The following is a 16,672-nucleotide window of genomic DNA, read 5'->3' on the forward strand; positions in this document are numbered from 1 at the left end:
AACAGAGGTAAGACAGTAGAAGATGGACCTTGTCTGGCTCAGTGTGTGTTCTGAGGTAGTCATGTCCTGTGGGAACAGAGTAGTGTGAGCCACAAAGAGGGAGTTTGTCGTTAGTTGGGAGAGAACTAAAATTTGTGGTTCATAAAACAAGCAAGCAATGCTTTCTAATTCTTGGGTCTGTTACATATCAGACAGCTTTCCTGGGGAGGTAGAGCAATCCCTGTTTTTATCATTTAAAATGAATGACTGCTCTGACTGTTTACTGTCCAGGTTTATCTTGGCTGCCAAGGGAAGGAAGGGGGTATCAAGAGTGGATTTTGGGGGTGCTGTGAGCTGTGTGTTTTGATAATCAGAAGAATTCTGGGTTTTAATATTCAAGAAAAGGCTATTAGGAGAAAGAATATTAAAAGTGGGTTGTCCTAGTACTAGAGGTCTGATATTTAGTGTAGTATGCATCTTGATGTCTGGACAGTTGGAGTAAGTAAGGAGGCAATCCTTATTTTGCTTTCATGTGCCTCTGAAGAATAAGGTTTTCACGTACACTCAAATATCTGATATTTTTTTGCAGATACTTACAATAAAGACTTTTTTGTGATTATCCCTGCTTACCTTAGCTGTGCCACTTGCAGGAGAGGCATGCTAAGCAAATTATTTATAGAAAGAGTGACAATTGATGAACAGAATTGTAGTGCCATTCAGTGCAGTGCAGTTCAAATGGTGCCATTGACTGGTCAGTCACTGACCTTCTGAAGCCACTGTAGGCACTTTATTTGACTTCTTCATGCCCCAGTCTCCTCATCTGGGCTTCTCTATAGAAATAACTAAGGTGAATGTAGTCCCTTGCAATGAATTGTTACCTAGGATTGATTTAGGCTTAGCAGAGTAGCTTCCAAAGTAAGATATTTCCCTTAGGAAGAGAACGGTGCCATCTGAGGTGGGAGAGCAGTCTCATTGTTAGAAAGTAACCCAACTATCCTCACTGAAACTTATCCAAGACTACCCAGGATTTCTCAACACACTGTACAGCTTCAAGATGACTAAAGTGGGCCAAAATCCTATGCCAGGGTTAAGTATGACATATGATAACTGTAACTCTCATAGAGTCATGAGGAACCATGTCTTCCTGTTTACTGTGTGCTGACACTCATCACAATTTTTCTGCTCACGGGGATGTGTTGTCTTAACACAAATAACTAAGGAAGACAAGAGCATTGAAACAGAAAATGTTGCTTAGGTAAAAAGTTCTAGATTGCCATTCCTGGAGACTGATCAAAGTCTTATATCCCTCCAGCTGCTAGCCAAGGGTGGAGTATAGACTGTGGTATGAGAAGCCACTTGGAGTGTGATGGATCAGTATTTGCATCCATATTTGCATATTTGCATATTTGCAAGGATATGTGTCTGCTGGGACCATCAGCTTGCTTCAGGTAGTGTGATGTGCAGTGACAGAATAATTTCCCCCCTTCATCTCTTCAGTATAGAGCTACTGCATGAGTGTGGAAGTGAAACTGGTTCATCTGGCTTGGAGTGGGCAGGATGCACGCTGCATAACTGATAGATGGCTAAGCAGGGAATCCCAAATATAGAATTTGTGTTGTCTCATAATTTCTAAATTTCTAAAATATTATTTTTAAAAAACACTGTTTTAAGGAGTTCAGGAAATCTGACTCAGCTTTTTAGTTTTGTTTGCTTTTGAACATTTATATTCACAAGCAATCAAAGAGAAGGAACCAACTTATTAGAAATGGAGGTACATTGGTGTTTTTCTTTGAGGGGATGTAATGACGTGCTAAAAATTCCTCCAGGCTCTTAAAAGACACTATTTTTGATAACTAAAGCAATGAGATATATCTATCTTGATGACAGCTCCCCAGCTGCCTGCCCACACTATGATAATATGTGTGTCTCATATTTTCAGCAGGCACATGACATCCCAGACACCAGTAAGCATATGGCTGGTTTTGATGGAAACTGCAGAAGGTTAATTTCTATTGATGTGTTGTTATTATTTAGACTCTGGGTAGCAGGGTGAGTTCCTGGAGGGCTGTGGCAAAGCAGCAAGATTGCTGTGGGTTCAAGGCTGTGACAGTGACCTCCCAGAAGACTGGCTGAAAAGAGGTGCAAAGTAAATGAGAGGACTCAGGGATGAGATAGGGATACCAGAAGGATCCTTCTACCTATAGTGCTAGATAGACCCATTGCAGATTCAATCTGATGGAAATGAGGCTCCTAGAAGCACCTTACTCCTTCATTGAGGCATATCCATTTCAGTTCAGAGGAATGGCAAAACATATTGTGATGTTGTAGAGAAAAAAGCTACCTCTTGTACAGAGCTATAGATTTGCAATATAGAAGAGCTGAATGCTGCTGCCTTTTTGGGCCAGCACTAATGTGGGGAATACTTGGCTTTTCCACACAGCTCCTGCTCTAGCCATTGATTCAACCATACTCAAAGCGGAGATTGCATCAGAGATGTGCAGCTTAGTTTATCATCCATACTCAATGAAATGTGTAAACTGGCTCTTGGGTAGTACTCTTCTTTTGCAGACCTGATTATGGTGATAGTTGTGATTTGTTTTACAGGTGGGGTGAATGAAGTTTAGGGAGAGGATTTGCTCAGTGGCAAAGCTGGATCTGGAATCCAGATTTCCTGTACAGTTTACCAGTTTGTTCTGTGAAAACCCAGGTGAGTTGTGTAGCACCTACACATGTCTCATGGGTGAGAGCTTGTTGTGATGGCAAGGTAGCAATGCTCTTCTGCAGGAACAGACTGCTTCACTGGCAGAATTGGAAAAGAGTCAGTGGCTGTCAGTGTTTCCATATTTCTAAACTCCCCAGCTCCAGAAGTTAAAACTGTCAATCCCTAGTTTCATGGGACAATTGACTTGTAAGAGATGACACTAACTGTAAGTAATATGGTTACCTTCAATTTCAGTTCTCATTTCAGCATGGACAAAGCAGCTGAACTCACATGGCAGCTGGAGGATTCATCTGGTAAAGCAGGAGAGCAAAAGCAAAGCCCTGATGATGCAGAAAACACAGAACTGCTGGGAGACCCCTCTCACAGCAAGGACAAGATAACCCAGAACCATACCCTCCAGTGGGAGACTCTAGGCAGACAGTTTGTAGAGTATGAGCAGGTGGCTCCATTTCTAATCCCAGAGGAACAGCACAGAAGGCTTCTGGACTTTCTTCTTCTCTTCTTAAAGGTTTGTTCTCCTTATTGGCTTTGGTGCAAATGCCAAGGCTGTGAATTCAAGTTTCTGCTCCTCCATCTGTTCAGTGATCACCCAAACTGACAGTGGAGTTAATTGGAGCATGATCCCTTTGTTGAGGTGATTATTACTTTTATTCCATTGAGAGCCTGAGGAAACAGTTTCTTGTCCTTTTGTGTAGCTACCCTTCTAAGTTAACATGAGAAAAGTATATGGGGAGCACTGCTTTACTTTCCTGAATGGCTAAATTCTATAAAGGGATATTATTCTATAAAGGGATATGTTGATGAAACAAACAGGCATGTTTCAAAGTGAGTACCCACTGAACAGGTCACTGTTTTTTTCCTAAGACATGGCAGTGACAAGACAAAACCTTTTTGCATGGATCAAGAGCCAACTATTCTGCTTTTCCTAGAGCTCTTTTCAGACCTCCTGTTTTCCTTCTTCTTGAAACTCCATGCAGAATACACATTCTTAATGCTTTGAGGATACAAATTCATCCCAACAAAGATAGGCTTTGTTGTTGAATATAGTGTCTCCAGACTTCTCCCTCCATGTCTTGTCAGCAATGTATTGCAGGTATTTTTTTCTTAGGCTGAATTTTTTCTGCCTCAAATTTACAATGAAATTGAAATACCCATTTTTTTTTTTAATTCTGTTGTGGTTTTAGCTTTTGGATAATGTATAATGAATATGAAGCAATCAAGTCTTGTTCAGATGAGATTATATAGGACAATTTTAGACTTGCTGATCATTAACCAAGTATGAATAGCAAGAATGCCTTCCATGTGAAGATAATTTATTGGAATGAAATTTTCAAAGGACTGAGGACATTGTTGTAACTAAGCAAGGGATGAAAGCTATAAAGTCTAAAAGTCTTAGGAACTAAAAACTGGGCAGCAAAGAAGGAAACTGCTTATTTCTCATGACACATGAGAAATAAACTTCAGTACCAGTGGACCAAAAGACAGCTATTAACCCAGAAGCCAAGCTGAGTATTGCAAAAGGACTGACAGTGCTGTGCCTATTCATATCCATCATGTGTTTCTCTTCTGTAGGACTGAACTACACATGATTTAGGTTGTGAAAAGGGATTTCCTGAATTGCAGTAATGCCTGTAAAGAGTAGATTTTAAATTTCTAAAGGATATTTTGGCTACAGAATATATTCAGAATGGAGAAGTGAATTTCTTGTTAGTTTAACACTTGATTTTTTCCCCTAAGAGATTCATCCCCTTTACTTTTCTTAGATGTATCAATGCATATTTGAAGTGCTTTGTAGGCTTTTGGGTTCAGATGTGTGAATAGAGCATTTTGAACTTCCATCATTGATTAAGAATAGATTGTGGAGAACATGACTCTTTAGCTCTGAGTCATTGTATAATCCACCATATGACTTTTACTCCTTTCATGTAAAAGCCTTCTGCTTTCTGCCAAATCCCTGGACTGTCTTGGGGCAACATATCTCAGTCTTAATTGTACATATTAGGGAGTTCTTACAGAAAGTACCTCGTTGCCTTCTGTTTAAAGGGACTCTGCATAAGTCCTCTTCCTCTTTGGAGAGTTTTCATCTGCTTTCTCTTTCCTTGTTTGATCACAAGGATGCCTGTGCATCTCTGTCTTTTTGTCATAGGGTGCTTTAGCTGGGGCATGGGGGCTTCTTACTCATATTTCTTCATGTATAAGGAAAAGATGTTGGAGGAAAATGTAATTAAAGGCCTACACAGGAGTCATTTTAATATGCCCTCTGCATATTCCCTCTTGGAGCCTCAGAAAGTATGGGACTGTTCTGTTATATGGATGGATGACTTTAGAGTCACCATCTCTCCAGGAAGCATGGAATAGGAAGGAGAGATGGTAACAGCAGACTTGGGAAACTTCACAGAACTCTAAACATGCAGAAACAGGCTTAAGAGGAAGAAACAAAATGACATTTCATTGGTATAATTTTATTTGATTTTTCCCTGAAGGCAGTCAAGTTTATATTCTTCCAGATACAAATCTTTTGTAGGCTCAAAGATGAATATAGAGCTGAGTAGATATGGTTAAAGCAAAGTATATTCTAGAGAGGAAGATCACCTACAAAATCAAGCCAGAACATTGCTGGCCTGGTCTGTAATGAGATGGACTAATTACTATGTTCACAGTGGTAGCATTGCTATGAATTTTTGATTACTGCTCTCTGCTGTGTATGGTGTCAACTTCTAAAATTTATCCTTTTCTTTCAGTTAGCAGAAGAGTGAGTACAAAAATCCTTTTCAAAGCATACAGAGGGTGTTTCCCTTTGAGGCTGAGGGGCAGGGATCTATCACTGATTTCTTCTGAAAAAGGGTATAGCTTAATGACAAATACAGTATATTCTTAAGTGGTTGTGGGTTTCTTTTCATTATATTTGCTCACTTTGCTTCTGTTATTTACAGCTCTTCCCCCACTTCTGCATCAGAAATGAAAGTATTAGTAGATCTTGCTTCTGCAGCTGAAGGTCTCTGAAAATCATTTATGGTCAAAGTCTGAAAAAAATGTTTCTTTGAATATTGCTAATGGATTTAAAATTAGCTGACAAACACTCTGTGTGACTGCATTTTAGTGCTTTTGTAACCCAGAAAAAAAGAGCTGGGTGGAGTCAATGCTGTAAAATGTAGGTGTTGCTTGATAGCTGAGCATCAGATGTTCCACATAAAAGTAATGGTATCTGATTCTTGGAGGCCAGACGGATGCAACAGTTTTAGTCCATTTGAATAATTCTTTTCTTACTTTTGAAGTATTTTTTTTCCCCAAGTCAAGGCTCAGAAACATTTGAGAGAGAATCTGTCAGTCTCAGAGCATGGAACCATTAAGTCTTGCTGTTGTTCCTCTTATCAGTGTTGCATTGAATTGCTTACCCAATCTTGAGCAAGTAATTTGCAGGCTTATTTATAGACTTTTATAAACCTGTCTATAAATTAGTTTTCCATGAGTGGGCATGCATTTAGGGCTATATCTTTCTACTTAGAGGTGCATATTATAGCATAGGATGTTTTTAAAAATCCTGATCATTAATATTTGTTCTCATAATCTCAGCACTTTAGAAGTGCATCTTTTGCTTTCTTACAACTGATCTATACTCATGGTGGAAAGTGACTTGTAATGCTGTAAATTCATAGCCAGGCAGAGTGCTCACTCAAGGCCTAGGAGGCTACATCTTAATCTCAGATGGGCAGACAGGTTAGATGTTGTAAAATCACATCCAGTCCCGTTTGGGCAAAATATTTTTCATCTCCTTTCCCCATGTTTTCCTTTGTTTCCTTACTTTGCAACAAAGATTATTTCTGTCTGCCAAGAAATACTGAGTGTATATGCTTTATACTCCCAGAGTAGAGTAGAACTCAAAGGCAGAAAAATTCTGATTATATTAAAACAAAAAAACCAAAACACAACTCCAAACCAACCAACCAAAAACCCCAAACCAAAAGGATTTTGTTCATTTGTTTGTCCTGTGATTTTTATAAATTTATGGACTTGAAATAAATAGTTTAGTTTCAGGCAAACCTGGGAATCCTGTATTACCCTGTGGTTTTTTAATCATAGAGTCATAGGAAGGGGTTGGAAGGTTCATCCAGTCCAACCCCCCTGCCAAAGCAGGGTAACCTAGGGCAGGCCACACAGGAACACATCCAGGCAGGTTTTGAAAGTCTCCAGAGATGAAGACTCCACAGCCTCTCTGGGCAGCCTGTGCCATCACCCTCACAGTAAAGAAATTACTCCTCCTGTTGAGGTGGAACCTCCACTGTTCTGGCTTATACCATTATTCCTTGTCCTATTAATGGGCACCAGTGAAAAGAGATTGTCCTCATCCTCTTGACACCCACCCCTCAGATATTTATAGACATTAATAAGATCCCCTCTCAGCCTTCTTTTCTCAAGGCTAAACAGCCCCAGTTCTCAGTCTTTCCACAAAGAAAGGATGTTCAAGCCAGGGAGAGAATTTTGCATGGAAATTTTACCTTTATGATTATTTATATTTATTAGTACTTCTCAATCTACCAAGGACTTGCTGTATTAGAAAGACTTAACAGTTATACTTGGATTTCAGGCCTGGGAAGTGTCTGCTGGAGTAATCGTATTCCCCAACATTCAGCTGTTAGCCAGTGAGGTTTCCAAGCTTCTGACAAAAGAAATTGAGAGGAACCTCAATGGCAAGCCTGCAGGTAATGATCCCATACCATATCCACAGTATCTACTTTTTCTGGGAATGTGCTGTCATTCAGCTGTCCTCTATGCTTACCATCAGGGGAATAAAGGGAACAGGAAAACCATAGGTGCAGAAAAACAGATCTTTTAGAAGGTGTGAGCTAGCACTGGTTTTGGATAACTGCAGTGAAGATCTGGCCTTGTATGTCATACTGATCTTGGATTTGGAACTCTTGTGGCTGGAAAGGTATAATACTGAGGCTATGCTGTAAAAGAGTAGGCTGCACAATATTCTGAGGATCTTTAATGAGAAAAGTGCTGGTATCCCCACATGGCTCTCTTGGTGGCTGTCATACATTCCTCACAGTGGCCTGTTGGCAGACTTCATGAACTGAGCTGGTTTACCACTGAAGCTTAGCAGTATGAAGCAGTTTACATGAACTGACTGAAGCCTGAAACAGAATCCTGTTATGTTCTTCTATTAATTTCAGTGGACTATCGGTACTGTAATTTTATTAAAATTTGTCAGAAGTGTTAAGAAAAGACTGGTGCAACATTTTCATCTTTCACTGAGGAATTGAAATCTGATGGTTTTGTTTTAACAGAGGAAGCTCGTCTGGCTTTGGACCAATTGCTGCAACAGAAGGGGGAAGCAAAAGATGTCCATTTGCTCCTGAAAGCTGTGTATGTGCTCTCACAGACTGACTTGGTAAGAAAAGTTACTACAAAGGGGCTTTTTTGATTGTGTGGGGTTTTTTTGTTTGTGTTATTTGTTTTGTTTTGGTTTTATTTCAGAGAAGCTGGATAGTCATCCCAACACTGGAACACCCAAGTCTCATAAAGTTTGTCTTATCCTCAGCACTTTGTGCTTCAGTATGCCCAGGGTATACAGTCAGCTAGAGGATACACCACCAGGGTTATAGTTCAGGCTTTTCTAAAAGAGAGAAACAAGTGCCCTATGCTTTCAGATCCCTTTTTGGTTTGATCACCAGGCAGATGATTTTTTTTTTTTTCAGTGTCTGTCTGATAATGTTGTGGGTGGATTTTCCAGCCTGACAGCCTCTCATTTTGAAGCATTTCAAAGCATTTCACAAACTGTACTTATACAGACATCCTGAATGCAGTCTGGCATCAGCAGCTCAGCCTCCTGACAGGCATCAGGGTGCATTTATCCTTGACATTCAGCTGAGTAGTTTGTCTCATCCTTATTCAAATACAGATAAAATAAAATCTTACTCTCAGCTTCTAGCGGACATGTTCTGTGTCATAAGGAGCTCTATAAAATTGTATTCAGTTGGTTGTGATGAACCTGATGAGGTTTGTGTTTTTCACAGATTTAAGACATCACTATTTTTTTGTAGCACACATACTCACAAAAGCCTCATTCTTCTGTTTGATTTGATGCTGATTTTTGATTTGATTATTGAATGCCAAGCAGGCATATCAGGATTCCTCTGTCAGCTGGGCACAGCAGTAGTAAAGATGGAATGAAATATGGTATTAAGAAACATTGTGGAGAAAGAGTATCTTTTGCTTTATATAAAATATAAATGTTTGTGCCATTAGTCACTATGTCACAAAAGCAAAGGTGCTATACCTTAATTGCCACTATACTGGGTCAAGCGGGGAATGGTGAATTCATGCTTTTAGCATAGCAGGCCTCTAGAGCTGCAGGGTGTCCTGTGAACTAATGATAAAGGGGGCACTGTCTGTCCCTGGGTTTACTGCTGCTTTAGCTGCTAGTTAGTTCTCAAGGTTGAATGTTACATCAGCTGTAGGTCTCCTTATCCAGGACATAAGTATCTGTCAAAGCAGTAGCTCAGCTGGAGTGGAAAGTCCTGGGAACAGCTATAGCAACACATGGTGAGTGTGTTTAGTTTTGCAAAGTGGATTTGTGCAGCAATACTATAAGACTGCTGTGCTTGTGTGTCCTTGGTAAGGATGAAATGCTCGAGTAGTTCTTCGGTCTGCCATGACTAAACTCAGTGTATAAAAACACAAGGAAACTGCAGTCAGCTTCTGGATGGACTGATTTTTATTTTCCTTACTTAGAGAACTATGTGGACCATGATTGGATCTGGCCTTCCAGCTGCTCTGATGCAGTGCCTGTACCTGTTCTTTGCTTTTCCTCTGAAGGGAAAAAGTCATGATGGAGGGACAAGTGAGGATGACACTCAAACTCAGGAAATACTTGTTAAGGTGAGATGTAGCTGTGGGAGTTCATTTTCCCAGATGTTCAGATGTTCACTGTTTGCTTAGGTTTTTAGCTGCTGATCAATTCAAACTGCTGAAAAAAAAGGAGTAAATTGGGACAGAAATTAAACTAAGATGACTCTGCTATATCTTGGGGCTTTTGTTAAATAAAACATGACTTTGTAAGTAGGAAAAAAATCCATTGAGAATATCCTAGCTGTAGTTTTACTTGTTCATTTCATCCTTTCTCCTGGCATTAGTAACCCAACCCCACCCCCTCCAGTCCCTTCCCACAATGAGGTTTTTTTTCATCTCTCAGATATTTGTAGAGTGTTTCTTGTAGCTGATGTTTGTTCACTTTTCAGATAATGCTTAACATGTACAAAGAGGAACAAGCTGTAGAGGAACTTCTGGCAGCTGATAAGCTTCAGTCATTGATTATAGCAACTGCTTCCCTCTGGGACCAGTGTAGCCACTCTTGGAAAGTACCTACAGGCCGTGTGTTGAAAACAATTTCAAAGGCTCAGACAAAAACCAGCATTGTGTACCTACAAGGTTTGGTTTAATAATTTGTCTTCTTCTCCTTTTCATGGCTCTACTGGGAATGAATTCTCAAGAAGAGTCACCCTGGGACAGATTTTTATCTCTACATCATTGTTAGTCAGTCAACTGCAAAGCACAGGCTCTTGGCTTTCTACACACTCTATTTAGTACTTATAGCCATCTAGAAACGGAATTATTTTCTAGACAAAAATAAAATTACATGCAGGAGTTAATCTTACCTGATCACAATGATGTAGGTGAGGACAAGATGTATAAAAGTTTTTAAGCTGTATGACTGAATGTGTGAGCTTAAGGTTCACTCACACTCTAAATACAGGTTTGAGGGCATTGCCAGAATTCATAGAATTGTAGAACCATAGAATATGCTGAGTTAGAAGGATCATCAAGTCCAGCTCCTGTCCCTGTGTAGGGCTCTCCCAGGATCACACCATGTTCCTGACAGTGTCAAAACTGAGTTGTCATGAAGTAACTCACTTGAGTTACCATGAAGTGACAAGAGATACTTTAATTTTTTTAAATATTTTTTTTCTTCCTGGATGAGATTAAAAGACTGAGAAACTACTAAACTATTTAGACATTTTGAAAAAATATCTAAACAAAATATTGTTTAGACATTTTGAAGCTGTCCTGGAAGGACTGGACATCAGATTGGACAAGAAAAACAGGCTTCATTACTCAGAGGAAGATGTGCATACCCCACTACATATGTTTAATTGAAAAAAGGATTAATCTGTGAACTTTGCACAGAATGTGTGATTGACTTGGTACAAGACAGTTATATAAATCAGCCTCTACTTACCTTGTACTCAGACAGCTCCCTGTATGTGAATTTTGGTGAGTGGGTGGATTGGAAGTTTATACTCCTGAGACTGAATCAGCTTCTGAGGGTTAAGCAAAGATGTGCATGCCACTTTAAAACCAGAACTGCTCTTCGTCGAGCCTCTGAAATGAGTGTGATGTTCATATATAGTCTTGTCTTTTCTTTTTAGAGAAAGAATTACCTGATTCCTCTTTTGCTGGCAATTAATTTTCAAATTTGTTATTCCATTTTTTTAGTAACTTTGAACTTGTATGACTATCAGTTCTTAAATACAAGTTGTACTTTTTTTCCACAGCTGCAGATTGCATTAAAATAGCTGCTCAGAATCTCTTTAAACTGGCTGATACCTTACCTGCTTGTGATGTGTGTGAAGCTGCCAGTATTGTCTTGTGCTTTGTGAAAGATTCTTATCCCATATCATCAGCTTTATTAATGGAGTTTGAAAATAATGGTGGCTACCAACTCCTGCTGAAAATTTTGCTGAGGTAAGCAGAGTGTTTCAGTGGGCTTCTAGAGGATAATAAAACTTTTTTTCATTTTCAGAAAGCACGGTGGTCTTCTTTAAAATACAAATCACGTAGGTTATCTTGTGCATATGTAAAACCAGTAAAACCAGACTTTGATATTGGGTCTTTCATTGCTATTTTAGGAATGGAAGCAGTACATACCTTCTTCTGCTGAAACCATAAAAGAAAAGTACAGTAGGAGAAGTTAACCTACAGATGGGATAGGGACTTTCCAAACACAAGATTCTTCAGCAATTCGTACTTGGGGGAGTGTAGGTCAGAAACATTTGTGAATGTTCAGTGAAGCTGAACTCTCGATCCAGGAGCGCAGTCACCTAGGGAGGCAAAGCTGATCTCTGCTGTGCAGAAAACAGTCAAACAAAGGAGCCCACCCAAACTTATATCTGAAATGATAACATTCTTCATAACTGAGATGAATATGAACATACCAGAACACATCTCCACTAGTTATCCTAATCAAGGGTATAAAGTAGAATTTTTCAGTCTCCTCGTCTCCCTGCATTTTCTAGCCTGGCTTTGAGTTTGCTATGTCAAAACACTATGTTATACCACTTCCCCAGAAGTTCTTAGGAGCTTTGTTCTGGTTTCCTTTAATATCTAATGAAGAGAGCATCTCCAGATCTTCTCATCTATTTTGTTTCCATTCTGGCTTTACCTTTCTTGTACTTTTCCGACACTTGCAAGAACTTTGGTCCCTGATCAGTACGTTAGACTGAAGAAGGATATTTTGTAATTTGTATCTAGAGGATTGGGATTTGAGTTAAAAAACCAAAGATATAAATAGGTGAGTATGATTTCTGATCATTTTTGGGTGGAACAGAATTTTTAACTGAAAACTGGAAAAAGTTTTGGGTTTCTTTGGTGATGTTTTCTTTAGTAACCACAGATTGTTTTTCCCTTTTAAATAACCTGTGTTGAGATGTATTTTTCTTAAGTACATTCCAACATTTATCTTCCTTTTCTTCAGAACACTCTTTCAATGTCACTTCAGTTTTCTTCTTCAGTTTTGTTTTATTCTGATTCAGAATATGTGACCGTGGTCACAAATTGCTGTTTGCAAGATGGTTGAACAAGTCACAGAAGTAAGATAAAGGAGCAGTGAGTAAAATGGATGTGCTTGGTACTCAGTAATATATCTAAAATGTTTGTATTATGAAGGCATGAACATATGATTGTCCTGAATTTTGTTCCCAGATGCCAGAGTTTGGAGCAAAATGAAGGAGACCCCTATTTGGATGAGATCTTGGACATGCTGACTTGCCTTACAACCTGTGGGAAAACTGAATTGAAAGTTTCAGGCAATATTGTAAACCCTCAACTACCACACTTTGATTTTGAACGAACGTGGTCATCTGGTACAGTATATGTGTATATATATATTTATATGTTTCTAAATATGTGGCTATGTAGGTGGCTCATAGAAAAATTAAACTATTAATAGTTTGTCTTAAGATGGTGGAAGGAGTAAGAAATAGATCAGAAAGTTATAGGTACCTCACATTGCAGGAACCAGAAGGCTACCTACATGGAACTGAACTGTGTCATCTGTAGAGTCTGAACCAAAGATGAGACCATGCCTCCCAATCACATCCTTTGTGTCTGTGACTTCTGTTTCTACTCTCAAACATGATTTAACATTATTATTGTTATGATGCTTGTAGTCTTAAATAACATTGATGTAAAAAAATCTCACTTGGTTTTATCCCACAGGAATGACAGTGAAAAACCTCCAGGCTTTTCAGGTGTTGCAGTCCATTTTCCAGAAAAGTAATGATCAGCACCTGTGTAGAAGAATATTGACAGCAATTTGTACCATATGGGCCTGGAACACAATGAACTTCTTTGTTCTGGAATGGACGCTGCAGCCTATCAGCCAGTTTACTGATGTAATCCATTTAAAACCACACCCAGTCCAAGTCCAGTTCTTCAGACTGGTGGAGTCGATAGTGCTAGAACTGTCCTATGTCCCCCATGAAATTTTGAAGAAGGTTCAGAGTTTGATAAAAGAAAACACGGTGCCATTCTGCACCTTGACAGCTCTCCGGTGCCTTCTCAGCATGACCGAGAAGGACGTGTTATTCAGTGACATATTCCGTGACTCTGGGCTCTTAGGCCTTCTGCTGGCATATCTGAGGAAGCAAGCCAAGATCCTGAGGAAATCAGGTACAATTTAATGTCATTCAAAATGACTTTTGAAGTGTGCAGATCAATAGGAAGGAATAAATTTCTTTCTGCAGTCTACAGATTGTCTGTACTGAGTAGCTAGATTTTGTCTTCAAGCTAAATGGCCTAAATTCTTGACATAAAGATGGGTACTTTCTGAAATTTTAGTTGTGCATTGTTCTATTCATGAGCCTAAACAATTCTGGGCTATTCTACACCAGTGTACGATGAATTATTCTCAAGTGTACCTTTCAGCCTACACTTCTGAACAGTTCTTAATTTGGAGTTCTCCAGCATGACAGCATGAGAGTGGAGAAGAGAGTGAGTTTTCCACAGTGCTTAGTTCCTCTGAAAATAATACTTAATCCTGAGGACTGGTGGTGGAAAGCAGTTTCCTGAATTTTGGCTATGTATTACCCACAATTGCTACCAGCCATTTGCATCTGATACAGTTATCCTCTGTTATGCAAACAGGAGGGTAATAGTCCTGGTGTGGCAACTGTGGCAAACAACTGACTTAAATATGAACTGAAACATATTTAAAGGCTTATTACTGTTATTTTAAACAAGGGAAAAATTTTTTTTTGTTATATGAATTGGGAAATGACTTTAAATATCATTGTAATAGTGACTTAGTATATGAGCGGGGACTCAAAGTACCAGGTATAACTTCTGATGCAGCAAGGACAACTGAATTATTTATACACATTTGTTCTAAGCAACAGAAGGAATTGCAACAGAAGTTCTGGAGTGCAGGCACCCATTACCTGCAAGGACACTTATTTTTGTATTCTTGATATCAGAGACTGAGAGTTTTGTACAAAAGTACCTAGACAATGATTATCCAGATAAATACAAAAGATTCTTGAAATGTACTTTTTGCATATGGACTGATGCATTGGCATTTTGATGTCTTTGCGTTCATTTCACTGTTTTAGATCACTCATCGATCTAAATTGAGGGATTGAATGACTGTGTTTTGTAAATTTTGACACACTGATGAAGAGTAACAGGTGGAAAAACACTGTGTGAAGTGATCACCACTTCCCTCTTTTGGTTTCTAGAGCCTTCAGGCTTCAAGACTTTTAGATTTATAAATAAGCTACTGTGTGATCATGGAAATGTTTGCCTTTAACCATGCTGGGAGGGTGGGAGGGGCAAGGTTTGTTCTTCACTTTTAGTTTAAGTATTGAAATGTTTTTTGTTGTTGTAATATTTTGCCACTTCATAGGCCATAATCTGTAACATTATTTCATTTCCATGTGTTCCTACCAGGCATCACTAGTCTGGTAACACTACATCAGTTGGGAAGTAGAAGCATTATCGCTACCAGTATTAGCTATAGTTCTACAGAAGATTTGGTCTTCAGAGCATAGAATTAGATCTGTATCTCCCAACCCCAGACTAGACTCTGATGACTAGAAAATGTCCTGTCTGTATGTTATTGCTCATTTCAGGGTTTGTACAGGCTGTAAGTAATACTTCAGAGAAAACTAAAATTTGCTGGAGAACTTGTTTTCTTTTCTGTTTCAAATATTCTTCTATTTTCTGTTTCAAATATATTTTAGCTACAGTTAGCCATGTCTTATATAAATTGCATTATGTCTCTTAATATACTGACAGCTGGAACCCATCTGCCTGATCCGGAAGAAGGCATTGAGAAGGAATTAAATGCCATGATGCTGAAGATGGTGGCTGCCCTTACAGCAGGGTCTGTGAGGAATACTGGTAAGAAATGACATATGACTGCATTACCTTTGTGATATTTGGTGATAAGTGGCCACAATGCACCTGAGAAACAACAACTTCTATGCCTCAGTGAAAAATGGAGGACAAAATCTAGAATTGTAGGACTAACAATTTTACACCAGAAAGAAAGGGGGCAAAAATACTTATTCCTCAAAATGAACCTTATCCCAGTAGTTACTCTGCTTCTCATCCATGTGGATACTCCTGTAGTGTTTACACAGAAAACACAAATTTACCTTGTGGAAAAAACAACTGTACATGTGAGTTTTGTGTATTGTTTGTTCAGATTTTCTTCTGCAATATCTATCTTTGAAGTCTTGATGGAATCAAATGCATGCTGGGTAATGCTCATACATTTAGTCCTGGCATACCTAAGAAGGGTACACATGGGGAATCTTTTGGACTATAATAATATGAAAATGAACTCTTGAATACTGGAATCCACTAAATTCACTCTTGAATCCTAGAATCATCATGTTTGCAGCACCTTACACAGTGCAAATATGTTATCGCAAACTCTCAAACAGTCCCCTTCATAAAATAAAGGGATGTTTAGGGTGAAAAATAATGACACCTTTCCCTTTTCAGTCATTATTGTGTTGGGAAGATGTCATCTCTGATGATTAGAAACTCTGGTTATTCATCACTTTACCCCTAGTTGTTCTTATGCTGTTCAGTTTGTCTTGTCTTTAGCTTACAAGTGCTTCTTGCCTCTCCTGCTGTATTTGTAGAAATGTTTTGCTTCATGCCAACACTAAAAATCTGCCTGTGAAAGCTACAATTAAAGGATAGATTAAGTAACAAACAGTACTGTATTTGTCCCCAGTTGTTCTGAAGGACTATGGAATGGTGCCATATCTCAAGATATTTTTGGATGATGAGTGCTACAGGAGTGCTACTCTAAGCATCTTGGAGCAGCTCTCAGTTCTCAACTATGAAGAATATATGAGCATTATTATTGGGGCCCTCTGTTCTTCTACTCAAGGGGAATTACATCTAAAACTAGATCTGCTGAAGGTAATTAATATGGCTTCCCGTTTGGTTGTGGTTTTCTTGAAAACTGCTTGGTTTGTGACAAATTGTTCTCAGTCTGTCCCCTAGCGCTGTTTTTTTTTCCAAGAAGGTAAGTGCAGAAGAGAAAAAGAGCCATGGACTGATTTTTGATTCAGGTAAAATGGGCACTTTGGTTTTTAGTGATACGAGTTTGACCGACTCCTCCTCTCAGTATCAGATTGTGAAGTGTTTTAAAGACTTAAATAGCAATGCACAATG

At 39.0% G+C, this 16,672-nt stretch overlaps 1 protein-coding gene across 1 annotated transcript in view; it reads left to right on the top strand.

The window, feature by feature from the left end:
• The first annotated feature begins 2,948 nt into the window (after window positions 1–2,948).
• The window catches only part of WDFY4 (WDFY family member 4), a 132,534-nt gene continuing 118,810 nt past the window's right edge, over window positions 2,949–16,672 (top strand). The window contains exons 1-10 of the mRNA XM_030453090.1: window positions 2,949–3,209; window positions 7,287–7,401; window positions 7,990–8,093; window positions 9,437–9,583; window positions 9,943–10,132; window positions 11,257–11,446; window positions 12,683–12,843; window positions 13,199–13,651; window positions 15,275–15,379; window positions 16,227–16,417. Of these exons, the coding sequence (XP_030308950.1) occupies window positions 2,949–3,209; window positions 7,287–7,401; window positions 7,990–8,093; window positions 9,437–9,583; window positions 9,943–10,132; window positions 11,257–11,446; window positions 12,683–12,843; window positions 13,199–13,651; window positions 15,275–15,379; window positions 16,227–16,417 (1,917 nt within the window). The remainder of the gene's footprint in view (window positions 3,210–7,286; window positions 7,402–7,989; window positions 8,094–9,436; window positions 9,584–9,942; window positions 10,133–11,256; window positions 11,447–12,682; window positions 12,844–13,198; window positions 13,652–15,274; window positions 15,380–16,226; window positions 16,418–16,672) is intronic.

The sequence above is a fragment of the Calypte anna genome, chromosome 6 (genome assembly GCF_003957555.1).
Source record: "Calypte anna isolate BGI_N300 chromosome 6, bCalAnn1_v1.p, whole genome shotgun sequence".
NCBI lineage: Eukaryota > Metazoa > Chordata > Aves > Apodiformes > Trochilidae > Calypte > Calypte anna.